This window comes from Beta vulgaris, chromosome 7 (assembly GCF_026745355.1).
Source record: "Beta vulgaris subsp. vulgaris cultivar EL10 chromosome 7, EL10.2, whole genome shotgun sequence".
In the NCBI taxonomy this organism is placed as follows: Eukaryota; Viridiplantae; Streptophyta; class Magnoliopsida; order Caryophyllales; family Amaranthaceae; genus Beta; species Beta vulgaris.
In genome coordinates, this window is record NC_079208.1 from 3,096,999 (window position 1) to 3,118,516 (window position 21,518).

Sequence of the window (21,518 nt, forward strand, 5' to 3'; positions counted from 1 at the left end):
TAATGCTATTTATTGACTACTTATACTTGGGTAACTAAGAAAATCAATTATTTTATAAAAATGGTCATGAATTATGATTTATTCAAAAAAATCTAAATTATACGCTTTTAAGATTACTTGATGTTAAGTTAATTCAGTTGGGCACAAATGACACAAAGAATAACACCAAAAACTAGTTTTTAGACCTAGGCTACGCATAGATACTTATATTTTCATTTATTAATAATTTTACTTTATAATGATTAAACAAATATCACCTGGTTTAGTGTTAAATGTATATTATTCTTATTAAAAGGTCAGAGGTTTGATATAAAACATTAATATATTTTTTCTAAAAACACAATGACTTGTCTATTATTGGTTAATTGCACACGTGGCAAAATCTTCTGCAAGAGGGAGGGTTTCACGTGTCAGTGTGTCACATAAACATTAAAGTGCACACCTTTTAATATATTTGTATAGATATTGTAGGCTACACCATAAGTCCATAATATATGATCATTTGATGTAATAATGTTTTGGGTAATGATACATACAATACAACCCTTAGGGTTGTATATGAGCATTAAATACATTTTCTGAATGGTATTAAATTGTGAATTTATGTCACAGTCACGTGTCAATAATCGATATTGTAGACTACACCATAAGTCCATAATATATGATCATTTGATGTAATAATATTTTGGATAATGATACATACAACCCTTAGGGTTGTATATAAGCATTAAATACATTTTCTAAATGGTATTAAGTTGTGAATTTATGTCACAATCACGTGTCAATCGATATTTGTAGACAACACCATAAGTCCATAATATATGATCATTTGATGTAATAATATTTTGGGTAATGATACATACAACCCTTAGGGTTATATATAAGCATTAAATAAATTTTCTAATATGGTATTAAGTTGTAAATTTATGTCACAATCACGCGTCAATCGATGTAATTAATGTTTGAATATTACTTAGAATTTTCTCTTTTAGGTTATTAAGTGCAACTCTTAGCTTTGTATTTATCATTTCCTTAATATTTTTCTTGTTATTAAACAGAAAAAAGCCAAAACTAATCCGAAGTTACCAACATATGGAGTACACATCTCTCAAGTTGGAGGAAACTCCAAATTATTAGGGTTTTCTTTTAATTTGCTCTCTTCTTCTTCTTTCTGTTGATGGCCAAACAAATTCTGTGCAACGGGTCGTCTCTTCTCTCTTTTCTTCTCTATGAAAGAATATATTTGCATGCCCCAAGCACTAATAATGCATGAATAGTTATAGGGTAAACACAATATATATAACTCATGATTGATGATTATCTTCACCACTTCTTCAGATAGATTTCTTCTCTATAACTGCTTATGTTTTGGGGTCCTACCACACACCCAATTTCATCCCACAAACAAAGAACTTGGACTACTTTTGTCCTTTTGGTCTACTCTTAAGTCTTAACAAAATGTGTATCTTGCCTAATTTTGGTACAACATGTTTAGGCTTAAATTTTCTATGCTACGATAAGATATTCTTTTATTGTCATGTACAATAGGTAGGTAACTATTCAAAATAGTGAATTAGTAATTTGTATTACAAGTAGTTGTTTTAAAAAATGTTCAGTAAAATAATTTATTAGATATCACCATGCAAAATGATAGTGGGATCTTTCAAGATGGATCAGTCAGTTCTGGCCTAAATATTTTTTGAAGAACATTAACATAATATTCTTCCATGTATCTTTGGTAACAATTTGATTAGTTCAAATGGGATGAGCATCAAAGTTCTCATTCATATTTCGAAGATGAGAGTTCTAATCACTTGAATTTCCACTTGATTCTCACAAGAAAATGATTGTATTTGTAGTATCTCCTCATGAGTGTGTTAATCCTATGGTTTGATCTTTTAACTATATTTTCTTTTAAATAACCATGTTTTATGTAACATATCTTTAGATTTTCACCTTATATTTTGCCTTAAAAGGGTTCATTTAGAATAACATTGATCCTTTTAAGGCATGCGGTAACCTCCAATATGAGAGTGACTCTTTTAGGGTGTGTTTTTTCACCTGAAAAAAATCTTAACTTATCTAAAATGAATTTATTAGACCTGATTGACCCTTATTGGAACTTATATTTGAGTTTTGTGTTATACATGATCAAACATATATGAACTTATTGAACCTAAAACTTCTTTTTTAAGGTGAAGAGAATGCACCTTTAAAATATGCTCCCTTTAACTTAAAAAGTTATCTTTTTATGGCAAAAAAAAAAAGATGGACTTACATTAATTTCATAGTAAGATGGTGTTATACAAGACTTACTCTATATATATAACCTTAATGTAGATCTTTTAGACACCTTTCTCACCCATCCATAATGCTTCACCAAAATAGTGAAAAATCACTTCTTTCTTGTCACTTAAATGTATCTGGGACCAAAGTTTAACAGAAATTGGGGTTATACTGTTCAGGGCTTTGTGAAAGGAGAGTAGGGCCAAGGCTATTCAGAGTGTAGACTTTCAATGTGATTAAATTTTACTTTCTGTTTTGCTCACCTGATTAACAAATGTAAGTATTATAAAATGTTTTAAAATTTATTTAGTTGTAATATTTACAACCTATCAACTTTTTATAAGATTTTTCCAGATAAATAATTAGACATATAAATAATCAACTTGTGCATATGATTCACATTGTTGCAAGTGATATGAGACAGAGGGAGTTACGCTGAAATGAACTGAATTAAAAAGCTAAAAAATACGTCCAAAAGAACAAATCTAAGTTATGTACAAAACTAATTAATTCGTATAAGTGGAATTCAAGTTTGAATAAGACACTAATAAAAAAAAGGAGATTCTCTATTTATAAGTTGTAACCCTCTCCTACCTACCATTTTGTAAACCCGACTGTATTTTATAATAAGAAAATCTCCAATAGTATTACATATACTTCTTCCGTTTCATATTATTCGCTACACTTCTCAATTCATGGACTCCTAGATAATTTTTGGAGAAGATAGAGGTAGAGAGTAAAAAGAAAAGGACCCATGTGAGAGGACTAGAGGAGTGAGATAGAAAGAGTATTGCTCAAAAAGAAAGTGTAGCAAGTAATGTGAAACTTCCCGCAATAGAAAGTGTAGCAAGTATTGTGAAACAAAGTAAGTAGTTCTTTTGAGTGATTATCTAAAGTTCAGATTTAATTTAGATATAGTCTAATAAGTTAGAATCATTTTAGTAAAAAAAAAGTCTTATCCTATGATAATTTTCCATAAAAAAGAAGAGAAAATATAAAATGAGATAGAATAGGTAGTGGCAGGATCTAAAATACTGTTGAAGAGGAATCTGGAGAATAATAGTTTTTCAAACGACAAGACTGAATTCCCAGTGATGTTTGAAAAGACTTTAGAGCAATTCTGGTCACAAGTAAAGTAGTAGTAACTGCCGCTCTGCAGTAACAGATCATAAACACACACTTCACTTCACTTCACTTCAGTTGAACTGCTTCAGTACTTCTTCTACTAGGAATACTACCAAAAAAAAAAAAAAGTTAACTTGATGTCTGAAATGTTATTTTTAATGAATTACTTTGATTCTGCAGGAAATTTATGTACAAGTTTGGGTAAAAGTGAACAGTTATTTTTATACTAAGATCACCAAACAAAGATTCATGGTCAGGAAAGTAAAATCTGCAGTTAGCAGAAATATATGCAAATTCCAGCATCTTTATGGAAGTGTATCATAGGTTATCATTCTACACATGTTTTGCCCCTCCCACAAATAAAGTAAGAAAAAAGATGAAAGTACTCTGTCAAATTACAGTGACTGAGTTAAGGTAAAAACCAAGTTTGCCATCAATTTTCTGCAATTTCTATGTAACTTTAGTTTCAGACTTTAGGGATGGGAAAGTCAATTATAAACAAAAGCTAAAATGAAATAGTATAACAGCATAGATCATCTGGCCTAGAACTAGTTAAGTAATTATATGCATTACTTTTCTTTTCCTGATATTGAGTTTCACATTTTCACTTTTACCAAAAGTTTTCATATTTGGGGTCCATTTGGTTTGATAGAAAATATTTTCGCAGAATAGGATTTTCCGTAGAAAGTATTTTCTGGGGGGTAAATACATACGAATATTAGTTTTTCTTTGTTAGGTTAGATGGAATACTATTAAACTAAGTTCGGGAAAAAAAGATGGTGGGAATGAGAGAGTGAGGAAAATGGTTTTCCTTACGATTTTTTAGGAAAATATTTACGAAGGGATGAAAAAGTATTTTCCACCTTAGTGCTCTATTTTAAATCTTTTGTCTAACCAAACAAAGGGACATGAAGATAATCGTTTTCTTGTAACGTTTTCGTTCAAAAGAAACGGAGCTTTGGTTCTTGTTCAACCTTGAACCATTTCTTAATTATTTTTTTGGGCCTCCTTTCAGAAATCCCTTGATAAGAAGAATATTCTCTGAACTACCCTCGTCCAATAAGCTCTAACCAAGATCTGAACGTTGGCCCCCATGTGGGAGATGGAAAGTCATACCATTGAACCACAGGGTTCTTGGTTGAACCATTTCTTAATTGCTAGACACATATGAGTCTTCTCATGTTTGCTATGATGATAGAATATAAATCCATTCGCCCAGTCTATTAAATTGAGAAGCTAATCCTTATTCCATTACACTATTTATTTAGGGAAGATATATAAAGACTTTAAACAAGCTTATATAGATCGTCCAATATATAAAGACTTTCTAGTATATACTCATTTCATCTCTTAAAACTTGACCTACTTTTCTTTTTAATATGTCCATAAAAGATGTTTCCATTCCTATCTATAGTCTCCACACTATCTCTACTAATTTTCGTATAAACGCATAAAGAACTACCAACTTAATACAACTCTAAGAGTACAAATTTCACCTAAAAAAGGAGTATAAAATAAAAATGGAGCAAACATTAAGTAATTTTAATCAGGTCCAATAAGGTATAATAAGTTTCAATCAGGTCCAATAAGGTGTAATAAGTTTCAATCAGGTCCAATAGGGTCTAATAAGTTCCAATTAGGTCAATAAGTTTCAATTAAGTCCAATAAGTTCTAATCAGGTTCAATTAGGTCCAATAGGTTCCAATCAGGTATAATCAATTCAGTAAAGTTCAAATCCAATAAATTCGGTTCAAATAAGTTTGAGATCATTCAGGTGAAAAGAACAAGATACGAAGTAATTCAATCTCATTTAGGGCCTGTTCTCTTCGGCATAAAACAGCTGAACTGAATTGATCTGATCTGAACTGAACTGATCTGATCTGAACTGAACTAAACTGATCTAAACTGAACAGAACTGAATTGAACTGAACTGAACTACTGAATTGAACTTAACTGAAATGGATAGTGATATGTGAGAGTAAAAGTATTGTCAAGAGCTGAACTGAACTGAACTGGTCTGAACTGATCTGATCTGAACTGAACTGGTCTGAACTGAACTGAATTGAAATGAACTGAACTGAACTGAAAATAAGCTGAATTAAAAGAGCTAAGGAAGGGGGGAGAAGAAGGTAGCAAAAGAAGGGCAATAGTCTTATATTAGGAAGCTAAAGTGTATCTAGTTATAGTTGAAAAACATAAAGGGCAACAGGATAAATAAAGTCACTTTATTAGTTCTTACATAAATTCTATTGGAGAAAACAAGGAAAAGCTAAATCTTTGGAATTGTTTATTACTTTGAAGATTCTAAAGAAACAGATTCTTCTTTATCAATAAAATAAAGTATGTTTAGCAATTTGAGCATGATATGATATCCTCTCCACTAGAAAATCCTCCTTTGTGATGTTACAACCCAAGTAAACCATTATTCAATATCATGCATTGAATCATATTTATTCAAGAATTTTGAATGATACTATACCAAAAGGAAATTAAAAGTCCATTATAGCATCCTCTTATTTTGAAGGTAAGAGGAAGTCTTTGTAGACAAAAGATCTATAAAATAGATGAAAAAAAAATATATAAAAGACTAGAAAGTAAATTAAAATCGAGTACATGAAACTTCTACTCTTTCTCCCTTAATATTATTCACAATTATTGATAATCACTCATTTGAACGAGATGAATTTACAATAACTATAGAAACTCAAGAAGAAAGAAGATTAAACTCCATATTCATATCATTTAGAGAGAGAAAGAATAACTCTACAGAGAGTTTATTACAAGAGAGAATGAATATCAAGCTAACAACTTCAATGTGAGCTATACATTTGCTTTATATACAAGTTAGATTTAACTAACTGAAATGCTGACTAGGATATATGAAATAATTTAGTTTAATTAGTTTATACTCCCCCTTCAAGCTGGACTTGAGATATAAGTCCAAGCTTGCCACACAGAACATGATGCTGATTAGAAGGAAGTGCTTTGGTTAACACATCTGCAAGCTGAGCTGCACTGGATACATGTGCTGTAGTGATAAAGCCTGCTGCCACTTGTTCACGAACATAATGCATGTCCCTCTTCAGGTGTTTAGTTTTCTCATGGAACATTGGATTATGTGCTAAGTGTTCAGCTGAAATTTATCACAATTGAGCATTATAGGCAACTGAACAGAAACTTGCAAATCTTCAAGAAGACCATGTACCCAGACTAATTCACTGGCAGTATTGGACATACTCCTGTACTCAGCTTCAGCTGAGGACTTGCTTACTGTAGCTTGTTTCTTGGTTTTCCAAGAAATCAAATTATTCCCCATGAACACATCATAAGAGCTTAGAGATCTGCTGCTAAACTGACAACTGCTCCAATCTGAATCACTATAGGCACAAAGATTAAGAGCAGAATTTTGTTTGTAGTGTAATCCATAGTCTAGGGTACCCTTTAGATACTTGACTAAATGAAGAGCTGCAGCGCAGATGTGGAACTCTAGGTTCATGCATAAACTGGCTTAAGTGCTGAACTGCATAAGATAGGTCAGGCCTAGTGATGCCAAGATATAGTAATCTGCCCACAAGCCTCCTATATACATCAGGTTCTGGTAGGACTTCTCCTATATCAGTGGAAAGTTTTAAACCAGCAGATAAAGGAGCAGCAACACTTGTACATTCTTCCATACCAGTATCAACAAGAATGTCTTTGATATATTTCTTCTGAGACAGAAAAGTGCCAGTAGAATTTCTTGTGATTTCAACACCAAGAAAGTAGTTTAAAGATCCCAAATCTTTGATAGTAAAAGCTAAATCAAGACTCTTTTTAATGTCTTGAATTTGTACTCCAGAAGTACCGTCACCAACATATCATCTACATACACCAGGATTATCAAGAATTCACCATTAAGAGATCTAGTGAATAAAGAATAATCTTGTTTGGACTGAGAAAATCCAAGAGAAACAAGAAACTTGGTTAATTCTTTATTCCATTGTCTGGATGCCTGCTTTAAACCATATATGGACTTTTGTAACTTACACACCTGTCCATGTTTGGCCTTGAAATAGCCAGCAGGAGGAACCATATAGACTTCCTCATCTAAAAAACCATGCAAAAAAGCATTGTTGACATCCAATTGACATAAATCCCATTGTTTCACAGTTGCTAAAGCAATAACCACCCTAACTGTAGCCAATTTAGCTACTGGAGAAAATGTCTGAGTAAAGTCTTGCCCCTCAATTTGCTGATAACCAATTGCAACTAATCTTGCCTTGTGTCTTTCTATAGTACCATCAGCCTTCAACTTGGTCTTGTACACCCACTTTGAGCCTATAGCTCTCTTACCCTTAGGTAAATCAGTTAACACCATGTCTCATTAGCTTCTAAAGCCTGTAATTCTTTCTCCATAGCAAGAATCCAATCAGGATCATTCCTTGCTTGATTATAGTACTTTGGTTCAGCAATTTTACATGAATTTACAACAAAGGACTTAGATTCAGAGCTAGAAGAAAGAGGTGGTAGATTTTTGTGAGGTATATATGTTGTAAGAAAATCAGTAAGTTTAATGGAAGGAATAACATGTCTACTACTATGTCTAGGAATAGGAATAATATGTTCATTTGTATTGTGAGAATTTTGAAAAGGTGAAGAAGAAACAGAAACATTATCTGTAGAAGAAACAGAATGAGTAGGAGAATTATTATGTGGTAGAGAAGTATTATTTGTAAGATCATGAGAAGAAGTATGAGTTGGAGATAGAGAATGAATTTGAGGTGAATGAGGCTTATTGAGAGTATCAATTTCATTTTCAGATGCAAAATTTATCATATTAGGCTTATATATGTGTGATTCAGGTTCAGATGAATTGAAAGGAAAAGATTTTTCAAAGAAGATTACATCTCTAGAAATGAAAGTAGTGTGAGAAGTAAGATCATATAATTTATAAGCTTTCTGGCCAGAAGGATATCCTATAAATATACACTTTCTAGCCCTAGAATCAAATTTGTCTTTGTGAATATTCATGTTATATGCATAGCACAGACAACCAAAACTCCTCATAGCACTGTAATCAGTTTTTTTTTGCAAACATTATTTCAAAAGGTGTTTTCCAGGAAAGAATTTTAGTAGGCAAGTGATTTATCAAGTATGTTGCAGTAAGAAGGCACTCTCCCCAGAACTTCTTAGGTAGATGTGCTTGAAACCTAAGTGCTCTAGACATCTCCAAAAGGTGTCTATGTTTCCTCTCAACTCTACCATTTTGTTGAGGAACATATGGTACACTTTTCTGCATAACAATACCATGAGACATGAACAGCTGAGTACATTCTTTCTTCACTATTTCAGTTCCATTATCTGATCTAACCACCTTCACATGTTTATCAAACTGTGTTTCAACCATTTTCAGAAAATATTCAAGAGTTTTAGCAACCTGAGACTTATTATGTAAGAGGAAAGTCCAGGTAACTCTACTGTGATCATCCACCAATGTAAGAAAATAACTTGCTCCATTTAAAGAATGAACTCTGTATGGCCCCCATAGATCAATGTGTATTAGGTTAAAACAATGATCTGCTCTACTATTACTAACAGAGAAAGGAAGTTTGTGCTGTTTAGAATTCAAGCAAATATCACAGTTGTATTCATGTAAATTTGTACACCTAAATCCTGGAATGTGCTTCATCTTGGACAATGATAAGTGTCCCAATCTACTATGTAACAAATCTACATCATTAGCAGTATTAGATGCAATTTGTCTACCTACATCAGTCTTATTAGACAACATACCAGTGCTAGAAGTAGTTCCCACAGCATGACAAGCTGATCTTGTACTGGATTTCTTATTTATATCACAAGTATGGCTGTAATAGTAGTAAAGACCTCCCTGTTTCTTACCAAATCCAAGAACCTTGTGATCACATAGGTCCTGAAAATAGCAGTTATCTTTAGTGAAGTGCACTAAGATATTACTTTTCTCGACCAACTTACTGACAGATAGCAAGTTATGCTTAAAATCTTCTACCAACAGCACATCATGAATACTTAAAAATTCATTAAGTATAACAGTTCCAGTCTTGAACACCATTCTGAAAGTTCCATCTGGTAATCCAACTTTAATCTCTCTTTTAAGAAATCTTATATCACTTAATATATGTTCATCATATACCATGTGATCACATGCTCCTGAATCCACAATCCAAGAATGACAATTATTTGCATAGTTTACAGAATGATAGACATTACCTGCAAAGCTAGCAAAGGACATGTGTTCATCAGCAGTGTTTGTGGTTGACTGTTCTTTCCCTTTCATCATCTTCATGACTTCTTGACAAATGTTACTTATCATCTGAGTATTCATCTGTTTGTTATCATGACAATCTGAATTATCTTCATAATCCAGTGGAGTATCATAATGTCCATTATTATCAACATGAACATTGGAGCAAATTTCCTATTTCCTCCTGTGCTTCCTCCATTACCACCTTTTGCACCTTTCACAGCTGTGTACCACTCAGGGTATCCAATTATCTTGAAACATTGATCCATAGTGTGCCCTTTCCCTTTGCAATGATCACACTTCTTTTCTAATTTTTCTTTCTTCCAATCTTTCTTCCCTTGAAATCTTTGGATTGCAGCAGACATCCCTTGATTATACTTGTGAACTGCCATGGCACTACTTTCTCCAATCTCCAGAACACCAGATATCTCCTTTTGTTTTTCTATCTGTTGTGTTATAGAAAAAGCACGATTGATAGTAGGCAGTGGTTCCATTGAGAGTATGTTAGTAATAGTGCTTTCAAAGCCACTATTCAATCCTAACAAGAACTGCATTAGCTTATCTTCTGCCTCAATGTCTGCCAATCGTTTAACAAATTGACATGTACATTTGTTCAAAGCACCACAGCAGCAAGAAGGTGTCATTCTTAAAGACTTCAATTCATCCCAGAGTCTTTTAATCTTTCCATAATATGCAATTATGGTAAGGTTTTCTTGTCTTAAGCTATCAATTTCTTTCTTTAATTGATAGATTAGTGGACCATTAGATTGTCCAAATCTTTCATTCAATTCTTGCCACAATTCTACTGAATTACTCACATACGCAAAATCATCAGCTATTTGTGGATTCATTGAGCTTAGAATCCAACTCATAACCATATAGTCTGCTCTAGTCCACTTCAAATAATCTGGACTAGATTCGTTAGGCTTAGATGTTAATCCAGTAATAAAGCCATCTTTATTCTTTGCAATTAATGCTCGCCTAACATTCTGACTCCATCTAATGAAGTTCGTTCCAGAAAATGTTACAGATACTAATGAAGAAGTTGGATTATCTGAATTTGATACAAAAAGAGGATCCAAATTATTACCTCCATTAGCAACATTGTTCAACTCATTACGTCCTGAATTTGCATTATTCAATTCATTCTGAACTGAATTCGTTGCAGATTCCGCCATTTTAATGATCACCAGAAATCGCCAATCAAATCAAGAATTACAGAATTCAATTTCAACCTTCAAACGAACTTAATCGCATTCAAACGAACTTAATCGTTCATCAAGAAACAAAAATTTCACAAACAGTCAATCTCTACTTGAGATTGGCTCTGATACCATATAGAAACTCAAGAAGAAAGAAGATTAAACTCCATATTCATATCATTTAGAGAGAGAAAGAATAACTCTACAGAGAGTTTATTACAAGAGAGAATGAATATCAAGCTAACAACTTCAATGTGAGCTATACATTTGCTTTATATACAAGTTAGATTTAACTAACTGAAATGCTGACTAGGATATATGAAATAATTTAGTTTAATTAGTTTATAATAACTTATTGAAAGATCTGAATAAGTCTTATTTTTTAAGAGATTAATCCTTAATATTTATAGAGATAACTCTTAAGTTCTTATAAAAGAGTTTTTTGCCGGAATTTACTAGGGTAATAGTGCATTTTGTGGGGATATATACCTCATTAATTTTTTTTTTGTGGGAATACACCAACCTAAATTTAAGTTTTGTTAAAAGTTACCAAAAACACTATTTTTGACGAAAAAGTCAAGTTTTCGGCCTTTGACTTGGTAAGGCCGAAAATTGGACTTTCTCGCCGAAAATAGTATCTTTGGTAGCTTTTAACAAAAATTAAATTTAGGTTGGTATGTCCCCACCAAAAAAATTTAGTGAGGTATATCCCCACAAAAAACTCTATAAATTATTGTAACTCTATTTTTCCTAATACTTGTTAATTTAAAATAGAAATTCGATATTGATAAGGAAAAGATGAGAATTAACAAAGAAGAAGAAAAGGCAAGGACTACTATTGATTTTGAAGAAAAAAAAGGCTAAAAAGGGAAAACCAATTACTTATAATAGAAATGCTAAATGTTTTTTTAGACATTCTCATTAAGATAAAAAATATGGCTCATTCAAAGATTTTAGGCCAATTGTAATTTTGTGATGTTTCATTCATTTAGTTTCCATTGACTAGGTAGGCCTTAAGAAGAGGGAGTCTGTGCTGTTCTTTCCAAAAATTAGCAATTGACAGATAGTGTTGTTAATAGTATTAGTTAGCCGCTGACAAATTTTATTACCAGGTTTGACTTCTTCTCTATGAAGAGTGCCAAGCTTTCTTTTCCTTATAAAAAATTAGAAATGGATCACTTAACAACTAATTTGAAACATACGAAGTATAAAACAAGCTCCTATGTCTATGAATAATTGGTATATTAGAGTAAGGCTAATATTAAGAAACCAAGTTAAAATAGCATGATTATCTTTTATAATTTATATTTTTGCATCACAACACTTATCAATGTAGTTTTCCGAAATAACACTGTCAAAGATACAATTATTTTAGTTTTGTGTCTCCCTTATATAGTATTTACGTTTGAATAGACGTACTATTATGACCTATGAAATATAAGGAAACAAATTCCATGCAAAGTATGGAAGTATGTAATACTTGGTCACTTGACAAGACTCTTACCTTAATTTCGAGTGCTAGTTGGCAGAGGGTAGAATGAGAAGAGATGAGAAGAGGGAGAAGTAATTAGGAGGGGGGGATACCAATAATGCTTATTAGTTGATTCTGCAAAGACAATTATGGTTCTTCATCATGCAAAAGTTGCTTAATATAGAGATATTGCAACTATTAATACTACATTGCTTTAGTGAAACAGATAAACATCATTCAACTTTTAAAATGCCAATCCAGATTGCAAAACTGTTAGTTAATACATTTTAGCATTCTAATTGAATCAAAAAGCTAAAAGAGTTCCAATATTCCTAAATCCCCAAAATCACTAATCCACATCATAAAAGCATTTCCTTCCAGAAGTGCCATTTTTGTGTCTTACTTCACCCCCAAAGCATGCTGCTGCAGGTTCCGCTCTTTCTGCTCGGACACTCGAACACTAAAACCACCATCCAAGGGCCAAGTTGTGCCAAGTCCTTGTTATCAATTACATCAGCTATTATTATCACTTTCTACATCTAGATAGCCCAGAAAGATCAACAGTCTATTTACTACAGGCAGTTGCTGGTCAAACAAGTATCGAGATTGACAATGTTTTCACTTCCTCTTCGCAAAGTGGAAAAAAGACTCTGGAGAAAGACTATCTACATAACAGGTTTTGTTGAGCACAAGGGGAGGGTGGAGGCGAGGCCCACTAAGGTAAAACTACAAAATTACCTCTTCTATGTTTGCCAGATACCATGTTCTGTAAACTGACTCAAGACCTATGTTCGATGTATGAGATACCGCTCATTGCACAGGTTGCATAACCAAATATGTACAAGAAAACATCAAAACTGGTGAAAGGAAACAGAACTCACGAACATTTCATCTGTTAGAGGTCAAGTGGACTTTTGCATCATCTTCAGGTTTTTGAGATTCAGACTCTTCCTTCTTGTCCATAATATGCTGAACACCTTCCTGGTATCCCTCGATGAAACTCTTCATAGCATCCTTGTAGGCTGAAGCTCTTGTCATGTACAGTCGCTGCAGAGCGGGCTTTAGGGTCTCCATCCCTCCTCTAGCAGCAACAGCTATATCCATCCGGTTCCAATATGAACACATGCCACCAAGAAGCAAAGCATATCAGAGCAGAGGCACACGCTACTTGTTTGATATAAAGAAATAAATAAACTAAAAAGAAAGCAGCTCTCATGCATGCAAACACAGTTTTAATAATTTTCTCTTAAGTTGAAGTTTTTGGGTAATTGGCAATTGAATAACAAACAACAATATCAAAGCCTTTATCGAAGATGGAGTCGGATGTATGAAGTATGAACTAAGAGTATATCTCCGCTAATCGTCCATGAGTATCATTTTCCTCCATCCACTTCTACCTATATGCTATTTAGGGCCTGTTCTCTTCGGCATAAAAGCTGAACTGAACTGAACTGAACTGAACTGAACTTATCAAAGCTGAACTGAACTGAACTGAACTTATTGGAGCTGAACTGAACTGAACTGAACTTATCAGAGCTGAACTGAACTGAACTGAACTGAACTGAACTGAACTGAACTGAATTGAATTGAATTGAATTGAATTGAATTGAATTGAATTATATTACATTGAAATAAATTGAATGTAATAATATATAAATAATATTTTAAACAATAATAATATAAATATTAAATAATAATTATAATGATAAGTAATAATAATGAATAATAATAATAATAGTAGTATTTTGAATATTTTTAAATGATAGTTATAAATAAATAATATTAATAATCATAAATTAATAATAATAATAATAATTAATGATAGTAATGATAATTAATAATAATTATTTTATATTATTTGTATTAATATATTAATACTTGACGATGATATATAATAACAATAATATTAAGAAGTAAATTAATATTACTATTTTAATAATTATATTTAATACTTAAAAATATTTAGTAATAAAAATAATGATTGGGTTGGACCACGAAATAACAATAATAATTAGAAACAACAATAATAATAATAATATAATAATAATAATACTTAATAGTAATGATATATATTTAAATAATAATAATAATAATAGTAATTGTAAAATAAATTATACCAACATAATAATAATAATATTTAACAAAATGGTTATAAAAGAATAGAGCTGAACTGAACTGAACTGAACTGATCTGAACTGAACTGAACTGAACTTATTGGAGCTGAACTGAACTGAACTGAACTTATTGGAGCTGAGCTGAACTGAACTGAACTTATTAGAGCTGAACTGAACTGAACTGAACTGAACTGAACTGAAAATAAGCTGGGGAGAACAGGCCCTTACTCCTAGAATTCCATTTTGTTCATATTCTTTTTAATTCCCTCCACCAAGTCATTCTTGGCCTCCTTCGATTTCTTCTAATATCCCTATAATCCCAAGTTCCCAAATCTCCACTTTCCTTTTTGGGGGACTTCTAGTCGACGGACATAATTCAGAACCAATGTAGTCAATTTTCCCTTATGCCCAATATATGTAACTTCAACCTTACCACAGATATCCGCATTTGGAATTCTATCCGTAAAGGTGTTTCCATACACCAATCTCAACATATGCTTTTCTCCTACCCCATCTTCTTAATAAGATCGTTCATATATGTCTAACTTCAACCTTACAACAGATCCGCATTTCGAATTCTATGCCTTAAGGTGTTTCACACACCAATCTCAAAATATGCATTTCTCCTACCCCCATCTTCTTAATAAGATCTTTCTTATATGGCTTAATATTCTAACCCATATAAAAGTGCTGGTCCATGAAGTTACCCAGACTTGATCATGTGAGTTACTTCTTGGTCAATCTATATACTGTCGGCAACATAAAATGTTCATTTCTATCATATGAAGTCTATACTCCGCGTATCGTATATTCTTACAGATCTAGTAGTAGTACAAGATAACAGTTATCAATGAACCGTACATGTTCATTCAGAAATGAAAACAGGTCAGACAAACTTGGGTGAATATCTCTACACACATCCAGTCCAACATCCACAAAGTAAAATACAAGTGACGTCATTTCAAACATTATCAAGCAAACAATAAGTATTTTCTTGCTAAGCTAAATGATTTTGCATCTCGTATGCCAACTTTGGTAATAGAAAAGAATGTAGCAGCAACTAAACACGAGTGAGATTGTTTAATTGGATCAATGACTACAGTTTCCATCTGCCTGATTATAATTTTTTAAAAAATACTTCCAAGGCGGGTTTTTCTGAAACAATCATGACAATATTAACTTGATTAGAAAGCTTACCATGAAAATATGAATATAACCTACAAAATGTTGTTTTCAGTAAGTGGTACAAGAATGGTAAAAGTTCATGGAAAAATGTGTTGTAGAGGCTTGATGTTCATTAGATTGCAACATTTATTTCTATCATGAGAAAATTGTTTTTGATGAAGATCATACAAATTTGACAAGAATCATCTATAATGTTTCGATCAAAAACCCATGTGTACAAGTCAGGCTACAGTGTGGCGCACTATGTGGTAAAGCATGCTGTGGCAGATGTAGGAACATTATTGATTTTATATCCTGATGATCTCTACCGCAAAAGGTTTGAGATCATTTAGAAGCCTTTGAGAAAGAATACAAAAATTCTTACCAAGATCCTCTAGTGTTGTTGGTTCTTTCTCTTTTTTCTCATCTACTCCACCAATCCTATCAGCATTTTCTTCTTTCTTATAATCATTTGGACGGAGTTCAGGACCAATGTCTCGTACCCAGCTTGCGGCATAAAGGCGGGAGGCCTCCTTTATGACCTGGAGAAAATGTATAAAAAGATCCAAGGGCCAATGAAAATACATACAATTTGCTGAATCTCATCTTTCCTTTAGGATGAATGCAAAGTCGTAAGAAAGACGGCCAGACCATCTATTAGTTAAACTAAAAGTTATAGAAGTTTCAAAAATAGGTAAAAAGTTAAAATATTAAATATATGTACTATAACCGTAAAAAGTTAAAATATTGAATATACGTACTATAACCGTAAAAAGTTTGAAAACTACAAAACGAATGCTCAAAAGTTAAGGATGCAAGACGATATGAGAAACTCATGATCAAATCAAACAAACTCTACTATTTCTTGAGAGCTACCAACATAATCTGGAAAATTAACAAGAGGGGAGAAAGCTCTTATAGAAAAATGAAGAAGATGGGATAGAGTGCATGCATTTAAATTACACATTAGGTTAGTTTGTAGTGAAAAGAGTATTTAGGACCTCATATCCATCCCCCCGACACAAAAAAGAAATAATAAAGAAAAGGGGAGGGAGGGGAGGTTTGAAATTTGTAAATTTAATTTTGAGTCTATCCAACACAAGATGCTGGTATATACAATACCATAACCTGACCAGTATTTCAGAAATTCGTAAATCCATGAAACTTTAATTTCGGATATATATTCCTCAGATTGAAAATCATAAAAGCGAGAGTTTAAGATCAAGATTCACCAAGTGAAGTTTGGAAGATTGGAACTGAAGCCAAATCAGGCACTTCTACATCCAATGCAGTCCCTAAAAGGCTATGAAGCTACATGGACATGCAAACTTTAAAGCTGAGCTACCAGAGTGAGTCGTTTCACAATAATTTCACACTTGGTTGCATACAAAAAAAATCTAAGCTAATTCTTTTTGAAGACCTCACCACCCTCGGACGGCACAACTAATTATAATCGTTTTACTAAACCAAAGATATAGAGAAACAAGCCCTTGGTCGAACTGATCATGATGACATACTAGCATATGCCGCTACGGGGAAATGCCAATGTTTGACCATTTGGGAAAAAATAAAAAAGGAAGTGAAAGCTAAAACCAAGTTTAAACAAGTTACATCAGAAGGGAGCAGAACCCTTGGGATGTGTCTGAGAATGATCACACAGAGAGTAGCTTAAGCAGTCGCTAAGGAACAATTAACCTACATAGCATCACCGTACCGAATGTAGAATCTATATAGAGCAGGAATAACAGAAGTCTTACATAATAAGATTCCTTCCAAGTCAATTTTCGCCGCTTTTTTATGTGAGGTGGATCAGGCAACGAGGAAGGAAATGCTATTTCTTTTAAATCATACCGAACATAATCATAAAGTTTCCTGCAGACAACCTTGACCTTCATAATCAAATATGAAGTATTGACATAGACCTGAAAAGGGGAAGAAAAGTACCCAATGAGTTCCTCTCCAAGCTAACTAACTTGAATTGAACATACCAAAAGGTACAATTCTCATGAAAAGCAAAGCTTTATATAATTTACCCTTTGCAGTTATAGTATTATACAAATGAAAACAAAAATTCTAGAATATGAGCAGCTACAAGACAAACTTGTTCATTGAAGGGTTTCCCAAGAGCTTCAAAGATTCAACCATCGACTTGCATCAATCATATGTCATCATCGCACGTAAAACCTCTATTCCATATCAACTCTTGTCAAATGCGTTCGAAATGCAAATGATTACTCTCATAGTCTCATGTAACTAGCACTCTCACAAACAACAACAAAATGTTGCTCAGATAGAAATGTGAAGCAAAACCCGCTCCACAACACTCAAACACACAAAAAGCAGAAAGGAAAAAAAAAAAGCTCTCACAAATATTTTAACAAACAGGTGGTGATCATACAACAATTATGAAAACACATACTCTGATATGTGATCTGCCACAGCAAAGATAACTTAATTGCACAATTTGATTAGTGGGCTACAATGTGGGAGTAAATCTTAAGTTTAGAGTACATTTTTCGTGAACGTATGTTTGAAAAATCTGTAATGCCCGTAAGACTAAGATGAAAAGGGAGGTTTATTTGGGAAGATTAGAGAGACGGCATCACTGAACGAGAACTGAGCATACTCAGTGTGATAGTTTAATGGAATAGTCAATGGGTGCAAATTTTAGTGCACACTCAGGCATATTAAAAAGCAAGGTGATCGGAGTACTTCAAATCAGTCGATTGACTAAAAGATAAAAGATGACAACCAGCGGCACATCTAGGATTTCAAGTCAGGGATAGTAGTAATTTTGCGATACCATCGAATGTCAACAAAAAAAACCAAAATAACAAAATTCAAAACGTCTCAAATCCAAATACAACCTCAAAGTACTTTAATAAAAAATATTACAACTGTTCATGACGAGTTCTCATAGTCATATTAGGTGTCCCTTTTCAAGAAAAAGCTTGAGATATCTCTCTTTTGTTTTCTCTTCATGATTCTAAATGACATATATATACATATAAGTTATAATACAATAATTCACTAATCAATTCAACTACTGTTTCCTTACTCCCGTAGTCCCGTTACAACTCAACATTGGAAAACTAGAAAACATTCTCGCAACTCATCACAAATTCACAACATCAATATTTGTATCAGTGTATATTATTCAATAATTCACAAATCTGTAATTCACTAACAATTCACAGAAGTCACAACTGTAAATCCACATTTCACAATTCACAAATTCACAAATTCGAAATTCACAAATTCGCAATTCAAATCCCACAAGTGCACAAATTTATAAATTCCCACAATCTCATAAATCATAATACATAGATTTGAGCAAGGTAATGGCCAAATCATAATTTGGAAAGAGAAGGTAGACATATTCTTTAACGTCTTACAAAGGATATAATACCATTCTATAAATTAACAATTAAGTAATTAAGATTAGATGAAAAAAATGTAAGAAATTAAGAGACATAAAAAACTAACAACATACATTCAGAGGCCACTGCCTCGCCTCAAGCTTCCACCAGCCGCCGCACGTCCTGTCCGCACCAGCTCAGCAGAGACCAGAGTGAGTTAGTGAGAGGAGGAGGAGAGAGAAACGAGTAAAAGGAGTAAAAAAAGAGAGAAATGTTTGATATACATAAGTGCTATATACAGAAAAAAAAAAAAAAAATACAACATCTAAAATTATGCCTAACTTAACTATGGTTAGTTTTAAACTTTTTTAAAAATTAAAAAAAAAAATTGTATGCATAGATGCAGCAATGCAGCAAAATACATTACCATAAGTACTTGTGCACACAAGCCAACATGTCAAATTTATTTATAAATTGGATGCGTTAGGGTTGAGAATAATTCTGAAATAGGCCTATGGCATCCCCCCTAACATAATAGCCAACGCCCGTATTTGTCATAGATGACCCCCCTAAAGCGGGGTCATTTGTCATAGATGACCCCCCTAAAGCGGGGTCATTTGTCATAGATGACCCCCCAAAAGGGGGTCATTTGTTGTAGAGGACCCTCCTAAAAGGGGGTCATTTGTCATAGATGACCCCCCTAAGAGTAGGTTAGTCTTTTATTATATTTTGCTGTATATATCATACCCCTTGATATATGAATGTAGAGGTGATCATTTTGGCCCGGCCCGCTTTCGGGCCGGATTTTGGGCAGAATTTTTCAGCCTGCGGGCCGGGCCGCTCAGATTTTTTTGGCTTTGGTCAAGCCAAAAACGACTTTTTAGTCTATTTTTTGGCCCGATCCGTTTTGGCCAGCAAAAGCCGCTAATTTAGGCCCGAAATAGCGGGCTTTGGACACAAAAATTCGGCCCGAATTTTAGGCTCGGCCCGGCCCAACCACTGGGCAAATTTTTTTTACCTCGGCCCGGCCTGAACCCGGCCCGACCTGGTCCATGATCACCTCTATATGAATGGTGTAAAAGTTAAAATGTTCCGACTTTTAAAAAGAGGAAAGTAATTTCTAACTAGTGAGTGTCTTTGATAAAATGTTTCATTACTTTTTATAATTTTTTGTATTGTGAGTAAAAACTGATATCATAATATAACGAGTAATTAATTTTCATGATTTTAATATATTGTTCGAAGTTTGAATTTGTTGGATTGATTGTGTCTAAAGATTCTTGCCATTATAATGATTCATAGTACCATAAGTTGTGTCATGGGAAGGCTTCTTGTGGGTTTGTTATTCGAAACCATGAGGGTGTTGTGCAGCTTTCGGTTCTATGTCTCTGCGGCTGGGTGCTCTATTCTCGCAGCTGAAGCTTGGGGGCCTCGAGAAGGTCTCTGAGCAGCTATCTTTCTTGGTATCTCTTCGTTAGGTATTGAAGGTGATAATTTGGTTGTTATTAATTTCTATCCGGCAATGTTGGAAGATTCCGTGGGAATTTCTTCTTTGTTCAGGATTCGGCGCTGCGGAGATCCAGAAGTTTCATGCCGTATCTATGGATCATTGTTTTAGGGAAGCTAATCAAGCGGCAGGTTTTATGGCTCATCGTGGGCTTGAGGTTTCTTCGCTTGTGTATTGTTTTTCCTCTTCTAACATTACTTTTTCTTCCATCATCAGTAAGGATGTTGTAGGCTAGTTCTATCCAAGGGCTAGACCTAGGTTTTCTTCTCTTATCAAAAAAAAAAAAAATCATAATGTTGTTCGAGTTGGTGTAGAGTGTTAGTGAGACTTCAAGTTATATGCTTCAAAAGAACAATCGTTCACTTACGCAACATGGACTCGTTTACTTTCAATGTCCTACACTGACGATTTTATAGTTTCCTTCCTTCTTTATACTTGTTCTGTTTAGAAATACTTGTACAATTGTACCATTTGCATAATACTCCATTTATTTATTCACATCTTACATTTTGGTTGTATTTGGTGATTTATATTTTCGAAAAAGTATAGTCATATTGGATCTTGTTAGATCATCCCAATATATATTTTTAAATATCAATTTTTTAATAAATTTTTACTTGATAATTGAAATGTTAATGTTTGAAACCATGCATAGGCAAGCGTGAAAATATGAAATCGTGCAACTATTTCTAAATTGAGAAAGTATATACTAGTGACCACACACGAGCATGTCGGTTGGGCTGGGCTCGGGCGTAGTATATTTTTGGTACCAGTTTATTTATTTTGTTCCGAAATCAATAACATCATTTCACTAATCTCATAACTAGTGCAAGATTGATTCTATAACTGATTTCACTCCTTAATTATGTCTTCCATTCCGGAAATGATCTTCTCCTTGCTTTGTCTTCCCACTCTCCACATAAATTCCATTCTTTTTTTTTTTTTTGGCAACAAAGGGAACATATATAAATAGGATATCAAAACGAGTTCAACATCTTAGCCATGGTCCGAGTGACCATGCACCATAT

General features: G+C 33.3%; 2 protein-coding genes across 3 annotated transcripts; both read right to left on the reverse strand.

Annotated features, from left to right (window-relative positions):
- Window positions 1–9,750: 9,750 nt before the first annotated feature.
- LOC130592117 (uncharacterized) lies at window positions 9,751–10,851 on the reverse strand. Its single transcript, XM_057396284.1, has one exon. It carries the CDS (start codon window positions 10,849–10,851, stop codon window positions 9,751–9,753), a length of 1,101 nt encoding a protein of 366 aa, XP_057252267.1.
- Window positions 10,852–12,582: 1,731 nt separating this feature from the next.
- Window positions 12,583–19,262, reverse strand: LOC104898285 (hypothetical protein). Of its 2 annotated transcripts, none has more exons than XM_010685339.4 (4): window positions 19,118–19,262; window positions 17,382–17,546; window positions 16,010–16,166; window positions 12,583–13,440 (listed from the first exon to the last, which is right to left on the reverse strand). In XM_010685339.4, exons 2-4 carry the CDS (start codon window positions 17,517–17,519, stop codon window positions 13,235–13,237), a joined length of 501 nt encoding a protein of 166 aa, XP_010683641.2. In that variant the 5' UTR covers window positions 17,520–17,546; window positions 19,118–19,262; the 3' UTR covers window positions 12,583–13,234. The 2 variants fall into 2 exon arrangements, with proteins under 2 accessions (XP_010683641.2, XP_048504368.2); XM_048648411.2 differs by having other exon boundaries at window positions 19,111–19,193.
- Between the last annotated feature and the right edge of the window lie 2,256 nt (window positions 19,263–21,518).

Bases quoted from the DNA above. Each gene is read 5' to 3' on its own strand.
- LOC130592117 (XM_057396284.1), bottom strand. From the start codon at position 10,851: ATGGCGGAATCTGCAACGAATTCAGTTCAGAATGAATTGAATAATGCA.
- LOC104898285 (XM_048648411.2), bottom strand. The intron at 16,167-17,381 runs GTAAGACTTCTG...CATTTTCTCCAG, and splicing joins CTTGGAAGGAATCTTATTAT to GTCATAAAGGAGGCCTCCCG. The intron at 13,441-16,009 runs GTAAGAATTTTT...GGATGGATATAG, and splicing joins AACAACACTAGAGGATCTTG to CTGTTGCTGCTAGAGGAGGG.